The sequence below is a fragment of the Chrysemys picta genome, chromosome 5, assembly GCF_011386835.1.
Source record: "Chrysemys picta bellii isolate R12L10 chromosome 5, ASM1138683v2, whole genome shotgun sequence".
Classification (NCBI taxonomy): domain Eukaryota; kingdom Metazoa; phylum Chordata; order Testudines; family Emydidae; genus Chrysemys; species Chrysemys picta.
In genome coordinates this window covers 56,559,549-56,580,750 of record NC_088795.1, presented here as the reverse complement: position 1 = coordinate 56,580,750, position 21,202 = coordinate 56,559,549, and the positions used below count along the sequence as shown (strand labels likewise).

The 21,202-nt window shown below is 43.0% G+C and overlaps 1 protein-coding gene across 5 annotated transcripts in view; it reads left to right on the top strand.

Annotated features, from left to right (window-relative positions):
- Positions 1 to 5,568: 5,568 nt before the first annotated feature.
- ZNF827 (zinc finger protein 827) overlaps positions 5,569 to 21,202 on the top strand; it is a 149,227-nt gene continuing 133,593 nt past the window's right edge. For all 5 annotated transcript variants that reach the window (XM_065597777.1, XM_005284283.5, XM_005284282.5 and 2 more), the window contains exons 1-2: positions 5,569 to 5,706; positions 6,263 to 6,971. In XM_065597777.1, the coding sequence (XP_065453849.1) occupies positions 6,929 to 6,971 (43 nt within the window). In that variant the 5' untranslated portion in view covers positions 5,569 to 5,706; positions 6,263 to 6,928. The remainder of the gene's footprint in view (positions 5,707 to 6,262; positions 6,972 to 21,202) is intronic.

Genomic DNA, 21,202 nt, shown 5'->3' with positions numbered 1-21,202 from the left:
TGACAGTTATAAATTATGAGATTTGAAAACAAAACAAAAAAGCATTGGTTTTTTTTGCTTCTTTTTTCCCCGCCTTTTAAAAGGGAGACACTCACCCCCAGTTTTTGTGTGTCCCTTTTAAGATTCAACCTGAAATACATACAAAAATGCAGCTTCCCTGTTCTCTGATTGGAGGGCACTCCATTTAACTTCCCCTCTACCCCGAGGTGTGGGAACATGCCATTCTATTCCCCTCTATCTACCTGCCTAGCTACACAAGATAGGAAGCTGCACCACTCATGCTCCCTTACACAGTCTCCTGCCCTCTCCCCTATCCATATGACCTTCCCTTTCCTCTGAAAGTCATGCCATATTCCCCAGCACTCCACTCAGTCGCCCATCTGCTCAGTGCCCACTTCAACTCTTCTCAAGCCCCTCATATTTCTGCACACCTTCAGTCTGCCTCCTGCTCCCCATATCACCCCTCTTCAGAGCTGCTAAGTATTGTGCTATTCCGTGCATGACATTTTGTGCAAATTATTTAATTAGTTAATTTTTACATATCTAAATAATTTACAAATAGCCAGAAACATCAAGTTTAAAAACACTAGGTGGGTTTAGTGGTGGCAAAAGGCATTGGCTAGAGATTAAATGTCCAGTGATCTGTAGGAGCAGGTGTGGGAAGGCAGAATCTTATTCCTTGCATTTCCCAAAGAGAGGGGACACTGATTCTATGATGCCTCACTCGTTGCCTCCCCTCTGCTGCTCCACATGCCAGGGAAAGCAGAGAGCACCCAGAGGAGAGGACAAATGATAACTCTACACTGCAAAATTAAACAATTCACAGCAGTGAGTCTCAGGGCCCTTTGCAGGGTTTCAGAGAAGTATAATAGGTAAATGTGGTGTGATTGTCCTTCTCAGAAGCCATGACAGTTGTCCCATAATATATCATCTTCATCTACATTTTTTAAATATTTTTCTTCACTACTCTGCTTTCTTTGTGTCACTGGAGTGGTGTAAAGGGGATGGAAATTGGCCTCATCTCCCCACAGGGGATAAGAGGTGGCAAAGGCATTTTCTACACCCTCCTTTCCCCTTCCCTCTACTCCCTGGTGTAGGGCTGGTATCAGGCAGAGAGGGTGTGTGAGCAGAGAAAAATCCCCAACTGGCAGACAGTCCCTTAGGGTCCATTGCCAGTTCTCAGGGGTTAGAGCAATCTCCGGTAAGCTCCCCTGCCCCACAGCATTGACACAAAATCAACCAGAGACGCAAGAAGTTGTAACTGGCTGACAGGCCACCCGTCCTGTGCTGCACTGAACATAGCTACGTCCCAGCAGAGAGTCTTGTCCTAAATGATCACAGTTTGGAAGTCAAATGACAAGCAAAATGACAAGAGTGAAAGATCAGAATTAGGCCCAGAATTAACTTACACCAGGGTAACACTGTTGTAGAGCCATTAACTTGAATGGAGTTACTTCTGACTTACAAGATCAAAATCAGGCCCTATGTTTGCCTATCTGTCCAAACTGGTAACTGCAGCAATCCAGAGTTAAGTATCTACATTAAAAATGTTGTCACTAAAAAAATCCTTCCTTAGAACAACAAACATGTTTGAAATGCAGTCCAAATCTCCTGGCTTGCCAAATTTGTAGGGGCATATACCCATGGAGATTTAAGATCAGCCACCGTGCATGGATCTTATTAATATTGATTTTTTAATAGAAATTGGGCTCTGTATCATCTGTTATATGCAGAGACTGTAGTATTCAAACAGCAGCAAAATGTAAATGCCACCATTATTGTAAAGAGTACATGCTAATATTTGCATAGCAGCTAACGGTATCTTGTGGCATTGTTACTGCAAAACAATTCATGCTAGTTCATTTGCCAGGTTTTGTTAGAGACACTTGCAAAAACCAGTTGTGCTTTGGATGTTAGATATCAGCATGACATATTGTGCTTTTCCTTCTTTGTGGCTTTCAGCTCTAGATCTATGAGCATGCAGAATATATTGAAATTTACAAGAATTTTGATCTTTGAGCACTTCCAAGAGAGTTATTTCAATGTACTATCTACTCACAAGGATGGTGCAGATGCTTAAGAGTGAGAGAAGTGGCATCAGTGCATATCTCTGATTTCAGAGAAGAACTCTGTACTGGGGTGTTATAGTGAGCTCACAAACAATGCACTTTTTTGTTTTTGTTAAATAAATGTACTTAAAGATGTTAGGGTGGTGGTCTTTGGGGGAAGGCAGGGTGCGTTGTCTGTTTAAAAACTAAAGCAGGGGACTGAATGGGTTAGAACTGATGGGCTACACAGCTTTTCACCTTTGGGTGGTTATTTATAATCTGTTCCTAGGTGATCATGATCAAAAATTGATGGCTGTTCATTGGCCTCTGTGAAACAAATTGGTAGCCTCACCAGTTATTGTTAACTTTTCCATTGTTCATTATTTAAAAAAAAATTACATGCTTCTATTCCTTTGCATAGGAAATCAATGGGACTTAGGCACCTAAATACCTTTGAGAATCTGGGCCTTAGTGCTGAGTGTGATGCCATTGAAATCAGTAGTGGTAGAGAGAAGAGGAGTTTGAGACAGAGCATGAGGGATGTGCCTTCTAGGGTGGGTGGGATAGTCGATATATGATTGGTGGTAAATGCTACACTTGATAATAAGGGTTAGGAGGATTAGGCCTATAGGTAAGATTAGATTGTAATATCTCAGGGATTGGCAACCTTTGGCACGCGTCCCGCCAGGGTAAGCACCCTGGCGGGCCATGCCGGTTTGTTTACCTGCCGCGTCCACAGGTTCAGCCAATCGCGGCTCCCACTGGCCGCGGTTCGCCGCTCCAGGCCAACGGGGGCTGCGGGAAGCGGCGTGGGCTGAGGGATGTGCTGACCGCTGCCCCCATTGGCCTGGAGCGGCGAACTGCAGCCAGTGGGAGCCACAATTGGCCGAACCTGTGGATGTGGCAGGTAAACAAACCGGCCCGGCAGGGTGCTTACCCTGGCAGGACGCGTGCCAAAGGTTGCCAATCCCTGTAATATCGTCTTCTTTGCCCTGCAAAATTACAATTTTAATAAAACAAGACTGGACACAATTTCAGGAGAGCGCAAGAAACCTGATTAGCATTCATATTATACACGTATGCACACTCAGCTGGCCTGACAGAACAGTTTGGGGCAAGTTAAGAGATCATACTTCTTGAAATTGCTACTGGGCTGGTCCACTTATTATGAGTAGTATGGTTTCGCAGGGGGCCCAATATTTGCTTACACTGGCTTTGCTTTTCATAACCACTGAATTCACTTTTTTGTTTTTGTTTTTGTTTTTTGTTTAAATCAGGGCCCTGGGAAAAAATGTAAGGTAGAAAAATACAAACATAAGAATGGTCATACTGGGTCAGACCAATGGTCCATCTAGCCCAGTATCTTGTCTTCCAACAGAGTCTGGTGCCAGATGTTTCAGGGAATGAACAAAACAAAACAGGGCAATTATCAAATGATCCATCCCCTGTGGTCCAGTTCCAGCTTCTGGCCGAAATGTTAGCCTACCATTCTTAGGTGTCTCATTAATAACTCAGGCACCCATCATACTGTTGGCACTATACAAATAATGCCATATTACACCAATATAGAATCCAGGCAGTTAGAATGCTATGTCTGTGGATAGACTGAAGTGGATATTCAGTTGAAGGTTCCAAAGATGTAATATCAACAGATTATTCCATTTACCCTGTTACATCATGTGTGACTTTGAGGCAGACACCTACTATTCATGCCTCAGTTTCCTCATCTGTCAAATGCTTACTTTAGTCACAAGGATTTACTGAGGCTGTATTAATTCATGTCTGTAACAAGGTTTGTGGTTTGGAAGATGATGTAGCCATAGAAAGTATTAACTATAATTGATTATTAGTAGGGTCTGCAGATGGAATTCATTATTTACGGTATATTATTTATACAATAAAAAGACTTGTCATTGTTTTGTGTTCGTATATCGAGTTCAAAGGATCTGAGAAATCTCAGAAATGTGGTCAATTGAATTTTTTCAACATTTTAAAATATTTCAACCATTACTATCATGATGGAAGTTGAATCCAAAACTTGTATAATTGCATAATATTAGTCATATAATCTTCCCTAAGCCAATAAACAAACATTAAGACTGTTGCTGCATCTTTGATTTTCATGTTTTTCCTAGAAAATACAGTATGTTATATTCTTCTAAGACCCATGCAATATTTATGTACAATACAATTAGGCAAGAAAGAAAAAAAAGCCAAGTTGTCCTTATATGGGTTATTCACACACACAGGACTAGAAACCCCACAAGTTCGGATTTATAATTTCTGCCTGATAGTTTGTTCAAGATGCAGGATTTCTTCCTCCGTGGAACAGAATTAGGATTTGGCCCCAAAAACCTTTGGATCTACACAGGCCCTCTGCTACTGTAGTGATTTCCAGTCCCCATGACCCTACAGCTCTTTCAAGGGATCCGTGTCCTCATAATGTCTCTGATTGCTGCAGCCACCTAAACTCCCCTAAAGGGGGTTTCAAACTAGGGACAGGAAATTGGCATATTGTAAATTAATGCTGACACTGTCAGTGTTAATTTGTACCAGAAATCCATGCGGAATAGAAGGGAGGGATAGAGGTGATTATTGCAGAAAGCAACAGTCCTCACATCCCATCCTCTCCTGAGCTGCGACAATATCCTAGAGCCAGCACTCTCTCCCTACCTGAATCCACTACTCTATGGTCTTCTTCATTGCAGAGAACATTTGGACAGTAGAGCAGTCTTAGCCAGAAAGCCTATGTAGTTCAGTGCAAAAAGAGCTGCATACAGGGTATATTTTAAAAACAGTATAAGAGGATTTAGTCCCACAACTTCTATTAATTTTAACAAAAGGTATGTAGCTAAAGTCCCACCTATTTAGACATTAGTATTAAGGTAGGGTTCACTTGCCAAGATTTGGATTATAATGAAAGGTATTTTATGTCATTGTTAGTACACATTGTTAATTTTATATAATATGTTTAGGGAAACAGCACAGTCTGGAGAACTGAATCTAGGACCTAAGAACTGAGGAAGTCCTGCTCTGCCATTAACTGGGTTTGGCCTTGGGCAAGTAATTTAACCTTTCTGTATCTTAGTTTTTCCAGCTGTAAAATGCGTATATTGGTATTATTTAATTACCTCACAGGATTGTTATATTAAGTAATAAATGAGTGTACTGTGCTTCAAAGATGTAGTGTGCCTCACTATTGCTGTGTATCCATCTAACTGTATCTGATATGTGAGCATTTTGAAGTTAGCAGGATAAAATGTAATGTGATAAAATGATGAGTCAGATTGTCAAAAGCAAAAATCCAAAAAGGTGGTATACATAGCAGAATAATGCATTTTTTTAATTTTTACTACCTGACTCATGATTTATATTATGCATTCTACTAAGTTCAAAGTTTCCTTTCACAAAGAGAGAGCTATATGAAACAGCTGTGCCTCAAATCATTTTACTTCAATTGTAGTAGCAGGTTTTAGAGTTTAAATCATTAACAACCTCTAAGTGAACTTTTATCCAAATGACTGCAAGTCACAAAGAGAACACTTCTCTTTCACCAACTACCTTTTGTGCTTTAGTGAGACCTAGTCCCTTTTCTATTTTTTTCTCCTCCTTCATGTCTTTCTTTGAAGAAAGATGTGTGATTTGTGAAGTAATGAAAGTAGGTATCAGTTAATGAAAACTGCTATACTGGGTTCTTAATGCACATTGGAATTGCTTTAGGATAAAGCTTCATATACCTGCTTTACAGCAGGAAAAAAGTAAATTTCAGAAGTCAAGATTGCTGTGTGCACTGTAGGAGTATTATGTAGCAGTTAAACCATCCATTGGGGTGATCTAATCTTGATTTTTTTCCCCTCCTCTCTTTTTGTCAGGGAGTTGTGATTTGCACACTGACTGCATTTTTTCATATTTTTAACGGCACTAGGGATTTTTAAAACCTGGTATTATATTATTGCATCAGTGCAGTTATTTATCCATCACCTTTTTTGTTTTTTTCCCATATAATAATTTATTTTTCAGAGGGGGAAGGGGAAAGAGGTTATCCACACCTTTCCCCAATTAAATTAAATTGAAATTAACTACACAAGCTGTTTCTTTTTCTCCAAAAATCCCACAGAATTCTCTTTAAAATCTGGACATTTTTCCTCCCTCCAAAAAACACTTTAATCAGATTTGTTTTAAAAAGTAATCAATTATTTTATTTGGTTGTACAGGAAACGTGACTGAATTGCAATGTGAATGGTCGACACACAAACTCTCCCCCCCTTCAGACCGAACGAAGACAACTGGGCAAATAATTTAGGAATTGCATCCTCTCCTTGTGAACCCTTCCTAAACGGGGCGCTTGCAATTCCGTGTCTAAAGTACAGCCTGGGGGCACCTTCCTCTTTGCTCTGTCTCTCTCCGTGTGTGTGTCTGTCTCTCTCTCTCCAGCCTGTGTGTGAGCTGGGAGCTCTGCCGCCGCCGCCGCCGCTGCCCTTTGATCCCTGCATTAGTGTTAGTTAGGGGCTTGGAGACACACAGGGAGCAGCCATAGACACCGCCGCACCAGCCCTCATTATTGACACCGCACATAGCACACACTCACTCTCACACAGATTAGATCCATTCCCATTGAAGAATATTGCGACCGGGGACAAGCCAGGTGCACGACCGGGGGAGGGGAAGCGGGGGACGAAAGAAAGAAAAGGGGGAAAGCAAAAGAAACCCCCCTTCTTGTTGGCTCCAGGAAAACCAGCTTCAATCCCATTCCCCAGCAGAAGAGGAAACCCCCCGCTACCAGCCACCCCCGACCCCCGCTTTGTGCCTGCCTTTGCCCCCCTTTGGTTTTATTTGATCTCCCATTAAACCAAGGAGGAGAATGTGAAAAAAGGGGGAAAATGCCCAGGAGGAAGCAGGAGCAGCCCAAGCGCCTCTCTTCACGTAAGTGACCCCTCTTTTGCCATTTTCTCCTTCCTTCTCTCCCTGTCTCCTTCCCCTCTGCAGCCTCCTCCGTTGTTTTGTGCATTAGTTTAGGGTTACAGAGGTGAAACTGACAAAGACACAGCCTGGGTTATTCCTCTTTTAGGTCTGAGCTAAGGCAGCCATGTTGGTGATGAACAGCCTTGTGCCCTTTTAATTTTTTCTCTCTCCCTCTCCTTTCCCCCCGTGCTTTGCTTCCTTCGCCCTCTCCCCCCTTCCCTCCCCTCTCCGCTGATTGTGCATTTGTGCCGGAGTGCGGGTTTCTCCCGGGGGCCGGACGGGGGCTCTTTTATTGGGGTGGGGAGGGGGGTGGCATTGGAGGGGAAGCGGCTGCTGGCGTCTTGTGCAGAATCAATCGAGAGGTCCGTCTCCGGCTAAAGGTTGCGGCTGGGCTTGTCGGCCCCGGAGCCGGGGGGGACGCAGGAGGAGGGGAAGCGGGGGAGGGCGAGGCGGGGAGCGGCCGAGGAGGGCACAAGGGGTGGGGGACCCACACACACGGAGCCGGGGCTGTTGCTGGCGGGAGGCAGGGGGCAGATCGTGGCATGCGAGGTCCCTGCAGAGCAAGGGAGGCGGCGGCAGCAGCAGGAGGCAGCATGGGGGCTGCTCCTGGCCGCAATAAAATGAAGGGTCAGACGAGCCAGGCTAGACTCAGGCTTCGGTGCTGCTGCCCCAGCCTAGAGAAGCAGAGCTCGGGACTAAAGTGCATCTCAGCCCTCCTAGCCTGCAGGCAACGCATTGACACAGAGCTCACCCTCCCCCGGCTCCTCTTCTGCCCCCTCCCCCATTTTTTCCTCTTTGCAAAACAGTTAACTTTTCTTCCTCTCTCCTTGCATTAAGCGATCGGATGCTGGGGGGGGGGGGGGGGGGGGGGGAGAAAACCTATAAATATCGTGCCCCGGCGTGGCGTTAGGGTCGGTCTAAGGAGAGCGGGGGTGGATTTAGGGGTCATTTTTCTGTCTCCAGCACATATGTTCAGTGCCTGTCTGCAGCCTCTCCTCGCAGTGCCCCAGGGTTCAGTGTCTGGTGAGAGCTGAACTGCTTATGTGTCAAAGCCATGGTCGGTCACCTGAAGTTCACCAGGGAGGGGGAGGGTTAAGGTTGTGGTATATGGTGCGCTGTGTTTTTTCCGCTGCAGACAGAGTGCGATCGATTACCTCTCTCCATATATTTTTAGCTATCGGGGAAGGGTTGAGGCACCGCTTCCCCTCCTAGCCCTTTACCACCTCCCGGACACTGTCAACCTGGCACATAAGCCAACGCAGAGGTGGGGGAAGAAATGGCACTTGCAGCTCCACAAATATTTCTCTCTCCCTTTCTTTCCGCTGGAGCCGACTCACAGGGCTTGGGGTTGTGCTTTTTTTTATTTGCCCCTGTACAGTCCTTTCACCGTCTGCCCGCTAGAGGATCTAAGTCTGAAACACACACACACACACACAGAATTCCCCATATAGAAATCTATCTAGTTCAGGAAGCTTGCACAAGTGAGTTCATGAAAGTGCAGTGGTCTATGTTTGCACCACTGCTGCTTTCCTCCAGTTCACTGATCTCTAATAAGGGAAAGAAGAGAGAGGAGGGGGGCTAATCTCTCCTTTGTATGTATGATTTGGGTGTTGGCGTAGACATCAAACTTCCATAAATAATAACTTTGAAAATAGTGGTTGAGAAAACAAGATTTTAATTTTAAACTTTTGTGTGTGTTGGGGGGGGGGGTGTTCGATTGGTGAGGGCAGAAAATGCTTCTGGATTCACAGAGTTTGGAAATTGAGTTCTGTGTGTGCAGATCAGATAGCTTTGCAGGCAGCTGCAGACTGCCCTGCTGGTGACCTTGACCCTGACCTGGTGCGACTACCCTCTGTCTGTTTCTCTAGGGCTGAGATGAAATTCAGTCTCCATTTTAGTTCACTTGGGGTGTGCCTCTCATGTGCACAGACTGCTAGTTATTATGCTCAGTTTTGTGTACTGGCTTTTCTTCACCCCTCAGGTTGCATGCTTTTACCCACTCACCCAGACTCCCTGCTCTAGTAAAATAACATTTGCTGAACTGAGGAGCAATTGCCTTTGTTGAAGTACTGTGCAAATCTAGGTGTTTAAACACAGGGCATAATTTGCAGAGCTTTTACACTATTTTTTGAGCTAAGTAGTGTTTTTTTTCCCCCCCGATGTGTGCTGTGTGCACTAGATTTTTCTAAACTAATGTCACTTTTGCTTAGTGGGATTTATATTTTTATAGACAAATTGCATTGGGATTAAAATATATTCTTGGAAAATAATGTATTAGGGAATTCAGTAAGAATTGTACAAATGTTATGCATTCAAAGGGTCTTACAGAGTTAGAAAATGTCTTGGGAGTCAATTGCAATTAGTGTGCAAATGCTATAAATAGTGACTTTTGTGACATTTAGTGTTAACGCGTACTTAATGTAAAATATAGTTTGATTCTAAGGTTCAAATTGATTTTAGCAATATGTTTCCTAGATAAACAGTATTTACATATTTCATTCAAAAAGTTCCCCAAAACCGAAACTGCAGTAGGAGAATGTTAAGGTTGCATAGTTAAGCACTCAAGTCTGGAAATGAAATAGTTAAGAATGTACTCAACAACCTTAGATACACAACAATATATGTATATTATATTGCATTTAAGAATTAGCAAGTTATTATGTAAATAAAGACTGTATCATAATGTAAATGCATAATGTATGGAAGAGTTACGGTTGTATGTATGACATATGGGCCAGACAGAGAGTATTAAAGTCAATTATATGGAAAATACACAGTAAAACATTGTCATATAACATACTACAGGTTACTATAACAGAGAATATAGTGAAAATTTGCTGACGTATCTAGTATACTTAAAGGTGTAACTTTTCTCATATAAATAGTCCTGTTGACTTTAATAGGACTTCATATAGGACTAGTCTTGTCCATAAATTTAAGCACATATGTAAGTACTGTATTTTCAGGACCAATGCCCTAGTTACTTCTTAGTTAACAGTCTTATTATTTGAATTGCATTTAAGGAAGGCTGTATTGTCCATCAAAAAGAAATTGCAGCAGAATAATACATGGTTATTGACTAAAGCCACAATTCTGTACTTACAGAAACTGACCACAGTTGAAACCACTTACATGTGTATAGTTACAAGTATTTGCAAGGTTGGGGCCTCAATTATTAAAACACATGCCTCGGAGAGAAAAGTGTATAGAAAGTTTATCAAAGTTATCCTGGACCATTACAACAATTAAAATAGTGTAAATATAGAAGAATGAAAACAATTGCAAGATGGTAGCCATGTGTTTCTAAGGTTGTAGAATAAAAGGTATATTATGTTGTATTGAGAAACAATATTGCCTATCTTTTGGTGGTGGTGTTTTTGGTTTTTTTTACGAACAAGAAATTTCATAATTAAAGTTTTTAGCGAGACAATGCCAGAATGCCTGTCTACCTCCCCCACCTTACAAAATACAGTGAATGCTTCTCTCCTACTTTTAAAGGTGCAAATGAATAAGGCTAAGGTTTAACAAATTGCTGTGGAGCCGTTGGCTCAGTCGCTACCCATTCTCACTAAATTTTTCACTGGACACCTAAGTTAGTCACAGCCATGTGTAGCATAGTCTTTCTTAGTTTACAAACCTAGTTATAATACTTTTATTAAAAACTTGCCATGCATGTGGAGAGTGTGGTTTTCCCAAATGCTCATAACTTGCATAAATCAACCAGTTTCAACTGGAACACTCAAAGACTGTCTCCTCAATGAGGGATATTTCCATAGCATATCTACTTCAGGGCTTAGAGATAATTAAAAAAAAAAAAGTTGTAGGTGTGTGTTTTATAATAGAGAAAATATTTGCTTGTTTACCTCCTCTCTTCCTTCCCTCATTTTGAAATGTTTTTTCTTGGACTTGCCAACAAAAATTCACTTTCTGGCAGAAAGTGGAAACATGCCTTACTGGAAACGTAGCAGTCTGAAAAGTGAAAGTTTCAGAAAGTTGTGAGGCTTGAAACAGGTGATTAGAATGGAAACTTTCAAATCACCTTTACTATAGCAGTCACTATTGCTTTGACTTTAATTCAGTTTCAAGGGCTTACAAGAAGTGCAGAATGCAAACTAGTAGACTGATATTATATAATAAGTGCAAACTAAATTATAAGACTGATCTGGACAGTACTCTCGTAAATGTTAAATGGCTATTGTCTGAGGAATGTATTTAATCAAGTACAAACTTCAATATAACTCTCTGTTGAATTTATTTTGCTAATTAAGTAAATGTAATTGTGGCACTATATTGGTACAAACAGCATAGTTGAATTTTTAGGAGGAGCCTCATAACTGTTCAGTCATCATGCCTAGGATACAGTCCTGAACATTCCCTTATACTATTCTGAAACTGAATTTCAACTGCCTCATATTCTACACTTAATTTACCCCGTGTTCCATATAGCCTTTTGTTAACTCATTTTTTGTTGTAGTAATTTATTGACAAAGAGTGTAAAGAAAATTCTGCTAGATAAATTCAATATATTTAAAGTTTCTTTCCTCTTTCTATTTTTTTGTTTATTTGGGGATTTGATAGGTAGAGACTACAGTAGGCATTATGGATGGGACTTTCATACATCACAACAGTCTTTTGCCTTCATGCAGGAATCTAGAGCTGCCAGTGAAAAGGGCTTCTATCAGCAACAGGAGTCTCTCTCTCTCTCTCTCTTTTAATAGTATTTATTACCTTACTAGCAGACATCACATGTACATGGAGAAGCTTTTAACATAGTTTCTATTTATTATTTTTAACCTCTTGCCACTGCAGGGGTCATGGTATAGCTCATTGCTGACAAGAGAATACATGTAGGGAAAATTATTATTCTTAGTGAATTCGGGTTAATAATTTCATTGCTATCATCATAGTTATCCTTGTGGAATTGTAGTATTTTTACGTAAAGAGCAGTGGGAGATGCATGTAGTGCTGTCTGCATTGCTCCACCTAAAAAATATTGATCCTGTTTGGTCCCTCCCATTGTTTTCCTTGAGGAAGAAAGATCTGATAAATAAAGTATGCCTAAATAAATTAGGTACATACTTCAAACCACAAAAAGAAAAATAATCAACCTCTTATGATTGTATTTTTAAAAATAATTTCTCAGCATTACACTGGGACACTTGTCAAAAGTCAGACAATGGTAGTATGTGTCTTAGTGTTGTGCGATAGTACAAAACATTAATAAATCATGTTGCCAGAGCATAAATTAGACTGCCCAAGAGCCAGCTTTGGAGTTCACTGAGCCATGTACATTTTTAGGATCTTTTGAATGACATTTGGGATAGGGTGGGGATGCAAATTAGCGTAAAGTACAAACGCAACTTCTAACATCCCCAACAGAAGGAACCACTGTGGTGGGGTGGGGTGGAGGGCTGGGGTATGGAGACGACAGAACAGAATGCGTTCTTTTAAATATATGAGAAAATTAATGTAACCTCACCTTTTGTAAAAGAAAGTGATTTTCTTATTTCTTTTTCATATGTAAGAAGGTAGGGATGGAGGGAATTAAGGAAATAAATAAAACCGAACAGCCAAGAGGAGCTGGTCTGTTCAGAATGAAGTATTAGTAATTTCCTATAATTTAATCAGACCAGATCCCAGAACAAGATAATGAGAGCGTGACCTACAAAAGAGAACTTTTTGGAAGTTAAAAGGTTTTCTAGCATGAGGTTTCATAAGCCATGTGATTTGTCATGAAGCACCATATATGAGACTTTTTTTGTTTTACCCCTTTTGAAAGAAATCAAGATCTAAACATCAGTTCAGATGTCTATGAAGAGGTAATTTGGCTTACGCCTAGAATCCCTTCACAGTTCTATTTTAGTTACGCTACTGCACAGTCATACTTGAGTGTATTTTGTAAATAATGATGTTGTGCCCCGTTTCTGATGTACCATTTTCTGCTGCCTAGTTTGCCAGGTGTAGTACTGTAATGCAAACCATTTAGGTGTAAGTGTACAAAACACTTCATGGTGTAAGGAGGCTGAAAGATCTCCTGATATATTTTATAAGAAAATGTTTGCAAATGCCTAGACTTCAAAGTAGCTAACAGTACATGATGAACTCCAGTTTGAGGGTTTTCTCTTTTATTTTTTTCTCCTACAAGCAAGTCTTGTATTTTCATGATAAGTTTGTAAATTAAATTTTTATGGTATGAAAGTACAGTACATGACTAGATGCTGAAGCAAAAAGTCCCAGGTAGGTGAATATTATCATTCCCTAAAGCCTACTTTTAGAGGGAATTTCTTCTACTAGAAAATAGTTTCATAAATTAAAATAATAAAACTTAGGCTTGATTCTGATCTTAGATACATGTTGCTGAGTATCTTGTAAAATCAGCTACTGGATCTACACACATGCAGTGCAGTGTAGCTGATTTTACAAAATGTTCAGTGATACACACCCAGAGATCTGAGATAAGAATATGTCCTTTATTTAGTAGCTTTCTTTTCACAGATTGACTGAGGGTCATAGTTAAAGCAGTAAGTGTTATGCTCCCAAGAGGCAGTTTTTCTTTTCCAGATGTATCTGTGTCAGCATGAATAGTCTCACTTCCTCTTGGGTCAGGACACTAAAGTTTTTTGGGTGCTTAATTCCAATCTCAGTCAGCTCAACAGAGGTGCAATCCTGGCCCTTGAAGTTCTTCCTACCTTACAGAGAGCATAAACAGGTGGGAGTTGTCTTACCAACTCTAATTGGCCTCTCAGAGTTGGTAAGACAACTCCCACCTGTTTATGCTCTCTGTATGTGTGTATATATATCTCCTCAATATATGTTCCATTCTATATGCATCCGAAGAAGTGGGCTGTAGTCCACGAAAGCTTATGCTCTAATAAATTTGTTAGTCTCTAAGGTGCCACAAGTACTCCTGTTCTTCTTTTTGCGGATACAGACTAACACGGCTGCTACTCTGAAACCTACCTTACAGAGGATTTCCTGCTGTGCAAGGTGATTCGATTGACTCCCTGGTTAAAATCAACGAAATAAAATACTCCTTTTCTGCAGGACAGGTTGAATTTTAAGACTCCAGACTGAGAACCAAAGAAGAGGTAAAAGCAGACTTCATGAAGCAGGGCCTTTTCTCCTTTTGCACCAACACTTTGTCAGCACAAATGGAGTGGGAGAGTGGGTAGAACTGATGAAGACCCAAGAAGAGAAGTTAGGTGTTAGGACAAACTGTTTACAAGACCTGTGAGGAAACCAAATTCTCTTTTCCTTTGCTCCCTCCATCCCTGTCTCAAGTGCAGAAAAAGAGTAAGAATCAGGCCCTCAGTCATTAGTTGCCAGGTCTGCCTTTGAGATAGTGACCTAGATGTGAAATGTTCTGCCTGTAATTCAAAAGCCAGAGAAGACACTGGAACTCACACATAGGCTCCCATTCCCTATATCTGAAACGGGAGCAAATTCAAGGTCAAGGAAGGAGCTGGGAGAGGGCTCTTCACACTTGTCAGTCCGGAGGCCTGGGATGGAGACACCTGTAGGCAGCAGGAGACAGGTGAAGGGAAGCCTCAGCTGAGCAGTGCCCTAGCCCTGGAGGAAGGGGTATAAGGATTGCAAAGCCCTGGAGACAAAGGCTAGACAAGACTTTGAGACTGGGTTGCTTTGAGCTGTTCTGAATCTTTGTTTCTATGTTAATAAAGAAAAGCCCAGATCAAAGGAACTGGAACAGTGCACCAATGCAGTTGTTTGGGCTACTATTTTACTCTTCTGGCTGGTGGATCAGCCTGACAACTTACAAGAACATTTACCACTTACAGTAGAACTTCAGAATTACAAACACCTCGGGAATGCAGGTTGTTAACTCTGAAATGTTTGTAACTCTGAACAAAATGTTATGGTTCTTAAAAGTTTACAACTGAACATTGACTTAATACAGCTTTGAAACTTTATTATACAGAAATAAAATGCTGCTTTTAACCATCTTAATTTAAATGAAACAAGCACAGCAACAGTTTCCTTACTTTGTCAAATCCTTTTTTTTTAATTTCCCTTTATTTTTTTTAGTAGCTTACATTTAACACAGTACTGTACTGTATTTGCTTATTTTTTGTCTCTGCTGCTGCCTGATTGTGTACCTCCGGTTCCAAATTAGGTATGTGGTTGACCGATCAGTTCGTAACTCTGAGGTTCTACTGTGCTACACATTCCACTTGTAATGTAACTTCTTCCACCTTTGCATTTCTCATATTCTGGGTCCCTTACCAGTCCCCAGCGTAAGGTAGAGCAACCTTAGGGCTGCTCTAATTTATATTCTGCTTCCCATGGGCCCAGAACCAGTGCATTCTAAGCTTACCCTGATTCATCCCCTTTCCTGGGAACTGACATAGAACCCTTTTGCCACTACTACACTGAAAAGGGAAACCCTCTGCACAGGGGCTATTCTGAGGGGGCCTCTTCTGTACACTTTTAATGTCCCTTTACACTGGTGTAAAAGGGCCTTTGCAAAAGTGTGAATCAGACTCTTGAAATCATTGCATTTGAAGGCAGTTTAGCGGCCTGTATGAAATGAGTTGGTAAACTCAGTAGTGTTCCTAAAGGAGAAGTGTGCATATATATTTTTTTAAAAGATCACACTTGGCACACTTGTTGACTATCTCAGCAGAGAAGCCAAAGACTGGGCATGGAGAGGAAACTTCCCTCACTCCTGGATGTGGTCCTCCAGGTCAGAGTTTAGATGCGTTGTTAGGGCAGGATGGAGAAATGTATTGCTGCTGTTTATGCGGTACCTGTTCTGTGGGTAATCACAAGACTTTATTTTCCTGTACCAACAAGTTGGGATGAAATCTACATTCTCTTTAAAATAAAACAAGGTTTGAGGAAAGAAGGTCTTTTATTCAGTCCTAGAATGTTGATTATATGACCTCTGACCTCTGTCAAGGGTCGAAAGCTGGGGCAGTGTCTTAAACAACATGTTGAAGAGTGAGCAATGCCTATTCCGCATGGAGAGGACTGCTTCACTGTTTTAGCCTATAACTATGAGTAGCTTCCTAATCCTCTCTTGTTTGGCTCTGCTTGTTAACCCCAAGCAATCCTCTCAGGAGCACAGAAAGCAGCTGTCTTTGGTAAAAAACACAGCACGACAAAACAAACACTTCTTGAAATTTCCCATAGATAAGTACCAGAATGCCTTCTTTGTGGGAAAAATTAAAAACACAAAGAATATAATTTACCATGTTCTAATCTGACTTTAGGAAAGAGAAAAGTCAAATTACAGTGAGATAGATTTCTGTGACATTTATAGCATATAGCAGTAATTTCACCATCAAGAGTCAGGAACACAACAACCTGAAACCTTTGTCTCTGAACCCAGGGGAATGCTACCAGACTTAAAGTACCATGAGTGAGCAGGAGAGAGAACAAAAGTAAGTATTTTAAATGGTAAATCAGATTCATATTATTTACGAGAAATATAGCAGAAATTAAGTATAGCAAAATGAAATACAAACCAATTAAAAATAAAAATCTCTGTGACCTGATGTCACCTGTTATGCTCGAGTATTGCAGTGCATATGGTATATGAGATCACCTTTTACTTTGTGACCCCTTGATAGAGGACGTGAGCACAATAGGGATAATTAAGGACACGTAGCAGCTTGAGCTTGTTTTGTTTATCTCAGCCTAAATACTATGGTAACAAGGTTTTTTAATTGATTTCCTTGTTTGTTTTATTAGACTAATCACTTGAACAACCATTATAAAGCTAGTCTCTAGCAATAGCTCCAAATACTGTAGTAGCACTAGTGAAATTTAGTGTTTTGAAACATTATTGTAGAAAACGGTGGTGGTTTTTTATAAAAAGGAAACTATTAATTACAACATATGCCGTATAGCTACTTTTTAAACTTTAAATATTTGAATAATATAATTTCACTGAATTCAAATTAACTTAGTTTTAAGTTGTAATTTAAAAATAAACAGTGTTGTCAGCTATGGGCCAGATTCACAGGCTCACTCTGCTCCCTTTGCACTGCTAAGATGATGCAGTGGAAGCTGCTTGTGTGTTCCTAGCTGGAGATGGCATTGGGGAGTTCCCAGTGGGTCGAGAGCCACCATAACTGTCTTTTATTTCTCCATCCTTCTACAGCCCAGTGTAGGGAGTGTGTCAGGGCTGGAAAGTGGTAGAGAGGAGGGTGTGGTTAGAGCACTCAGCATTCCAGGTATCAGCAGCTAGTAGTAAGCCATTGCCAGCTGACATAGGTTAGAGCAGTCCCTGGGCCTAAACAGAATGTAAAGTGATACCTCAGTTTTGGGAGCTTTCTGGGTCAGGCGCAGTGCCAACTAAGATGAACTTTAAGGTTCATCTGGACAACTCACAGGATAAGGGGGCTTTAGCTTTCAGGGGTTCTTGTTTTTCCTCTGGATCAACTAGGAACTTCTATTGAGAGGCTACCCTTGCCCCTGGGGCTAACATGTTGCAGACTTCTTTTCTTTGCCGCTGGCTTAATCTTTGGTTGATATTGCTATACTGACAAGAACCTCTCTGAAGACAGTGGGGGTCAGGAGAAATCTGCTCCCCTGTTTTCCTCTTCTGCCTCTCCTAAAAGAGTTAGAGTATAATAACTACTTGCTTCATTCCTGCAACTGATTATAAATCTTGTTCTGTTTCCATCTCTGGCCAATGTTCATGATATCTTTTCTAGACCAGATGGAGAAGACATGGCATGTGATATTGACCAGTCTTTCCCTACAGATAAGGAAGCTGCATCATCATCCTTTTCTCCTCTTGATAATATTTCATCATCAGTGCCATTTCCTGATGACTACAACCTGTTTCAGGAATTGATAGTTCGAATGAGAGATTATTTGGAACTGGACACTACTATGGTTCAGGAGAAGCTCCCTGAGTCCTGGTCTGTCCCCCCTGCTCTATGGAAGATGGGGTAAGTGGGGTGCAAGAGCAGGGGTGAGGTGTACACCGTGACATTAGCCCCCCCTCTTCCTTTCCTCCCCCCTGCACAGGAAGCAGGAGTCTCGGGGAGCAGCTCCAAGGCTAGGGTGACCAGATCACCCAAGTCAAATATCGGGACGCCGGGGGGTGGGGGGGGGTGACGTGGCGGGGGGGGGGTGGCCAAAAACAAACAAACAAACAAACAAAAAAAAAACCCTTCCTCCGCAAGCGCTGGAGGGAGGCCCGGGAGACTCAGGGGAAGCGCGGGGCCGGGGTGAGTAAGAGTCCGGCCTGGTCCCGAGCAGGCAGGACTCAGTTGGGTGGTAGGGAGAGGAGGGGGGCGGCCCGCGGTGCCAGGCGGCGGCTGTTGTTCTCCCCCCCGGGCAGCGGGACTCGGGAGCAGCCGCTGCTGCAGCTCCCACTGCCGCGGGGGCAGGAAGCGGCCATGGCGCTTGGCGGCTGCGGCTCTGGCGCCCCCAAACCCCCCGAGCCGGGGCCTGCTGCGGGGACCCAGCAGCGTGCACGCTGCGCCCAGCCCCTGGCCAGTCGCGTCTGGGCTGCTGCCCAGCTGGTACTATCCCGCGGCGGCCCCGCAGCGGGGCCAGCAGGCCCCAGCCCCCCCGTCCCGCTCGGATGCTGATGCCTCCACCCCGGGGCCGCCGCGGGATAGCACCACCTGGGCAGCAGCCCAGGCGCGACTGGCCAAGGGCTGGGCGCAGCGTGCGTGCTGCTGGGTCCCTGCAGCAGGCCCCGGCTCGGGGGGTTCGGGGACGCCGCAGCCGCCGAGCGCCATGGCCGCTTCCTCCCCCGCGGCAGTGGGAGCTGCAGCAGCAGCTGCTCCCGAGTCTCGCTGCCCCGGGGGGAGAACAACAGCCGCCGCCTGGCCCCGCGGGCCGCCCCCCTTCTCTCCCTACCGCCCGACTGAGTCCTGCCTGCTCGGGACCAGGCCGGACTCTTACTCACCCCGACCCCGCGCTTCCCCTGAGTCTCCCGGGCCTCCCTCCAGCGCTTGCGGGGGGGGGGGGGGGGAGGAATGGTGAGCCCGGGGAAGAGGCGGGGATTCGGGGAGGGAGCCAATCGGGGGAGGAGGGGATGGAGTCGGGGCGGGGGAGGGGCGCGAGTACTTCCGGGCTCCAGGCTCCAGCGCATTTCCTTGTTTGTCCAGTGTCCCGACCGCACGTCGGTCAGGACGTGGGACAAACAAGGAAATATCGGGACAGTCCTGATAAAATCGGGACATCTGGTCACCCTATCCAAGGCCGAGGGCAGGAGCAGCACATGGCAGTGGGGAGAGGGACACAGCTGAACTCCAGGCAGCTGCTGCACAGGGAACTTAGGGGAGCGGGGAGCTGATTGATAGGGGGCTGCCGGTCCACCCTGGTTCCAAGCCCCCACCAGCTAGCTGCAAGGGGCTGCTCTTCCTGCAAGCAGTAGACAAAGCAGGCGGCTGCCAAACGATGTTAGAAGGGAGCATTACACAACTTTAAACGAGCACGTTCCCTAATTGATCAGCAACATAACAATGAAACAACGTTAACCAGAACGACTTTAATTGAGGAGTTACTGTACCAGGTCCTCCTTCAGCTTTCTTCACTCACCCACCCATCTCGAAGGGCTGTTAAGTACTATGTCATCTGAGAAAGAGACTCAGAAGAATGATTTCTTAGGCAGAAAGATATACTCCTCGCTTACTCTGGGAATTTAAGTTGCTAATTATCAGCCCATCACGGCTAGATAACAGAACTTATGGATCTGGATGTTTCTCTTCATGATCGTCTCTTTGAGGAGCAGGGGTAAGTAGTGAAGGGCATTGACCTAACAGGGTCAAATGGTTTCTAGACTTGTTTGATGAACATTTTACAATGTTTTTGAAACCTCTTCAAGGGCGTTTGCTCAGGTGTCACTCTTCAAAGATCTTTCTGGCTTAAATCATCCAGTATTTCAGCTGGAGTGCCGCCAAGCTAGAAGTTCTCCCCTTAAAAGGAAAGGGTCTTCTCAGTTCTAAAACAGATGATTTGTTTGAAAGATAAAAGAAACCATATATATTGCCAAGTCTCTGGGACTGATTCATTATATTTAGAAGGAGAAGAGCATTATTTCATCTTCTTTCAGATTCCAGAGTCAGTACAGACACTTTCCAGGAGTTCTAGATTCACCAGCAACTGAGAAGATAGGGTAGAGTGAAGTTCATTTCAAAGATGAAGTTCTTTTTCAGCTTTCAGCTCACTCATCTTCTGCCTCTGTTCAGCCACAAATTTGACAATTCACCCTGAAACCTAGATCTGTTCTCCACTTCTAGGCTGGGACCATATCTTTGTCTCATTTGTGCAGCATCTAGTACAATGGAGCCCTGATCTTCAGGTGCCCCTACATTAAACCTTTGGAATTGTACTGTTCTTTAGACTCCCACAAGTGGGAATATGCAGAGTTCCCCCTGGAAAAGAAACCAGTGATTACAGTTCTTTGAGAGTGTTGCCTCAGAGTTCTACCCTCACATAGGACTTTGGTATGTAGTACAAGGAACTGAAATGGTGCGGGACTGCATGGCCCTTTTATATATCATTGGCTGCACAATGGGGCACTGATGCAGAACCAGTAGGCACTGCTTCTCTGGAAGATTCTTGTAGCCCACTGGTGCTACGGGCAGGAAAGGTGCAGATGACAAAAATGTAAATAGGCATAGACAAAATTTTCAAAGAATACTTGTGAGTAATCTTTATTTTCCAAGACTACAGCTTTGTTTTTAGAATCCTTTTTTAATAAGCAAATTGTAATTCTATTTAGCTCAATTAAGGATCTCCTGGTAATTTAAACAATTGTTTTTTCAATGCACACATCATCTTGTAACAGGTATTGGTAATGTAAGGATGAAAACATTTATATAAGAAGAATAAAAGTCAAGGAAGCAGATAATTGACCAATTTATCAACCTTAGCAGACAATTTTTTCTGATAACATTGTGGCAGCTATGGTAAATTTACTTCTGATTGCTTAAGGGGACAGATCCTATATGGTGTGAACAACACATAACCGCAACCCCTTCAAATGAATGGGTAAAGGAGCAGGTAATCAGGCTGTGCAACTTTGGTTCCTAGATCGGCCTTTTGGCTAATGGTGTGTCAATAGGTGCTGGAAATAGGGCTGCTGAGGGTGCAGCAGCACCCTCTGGTTTGAAGTGGTTTCCATCATGTACAGGATTTATAGTTTTGTTCAATGGCTTTCTGCACTCCCACTATAAAAATTGTTCCAGCACTGCTGGGTGTGT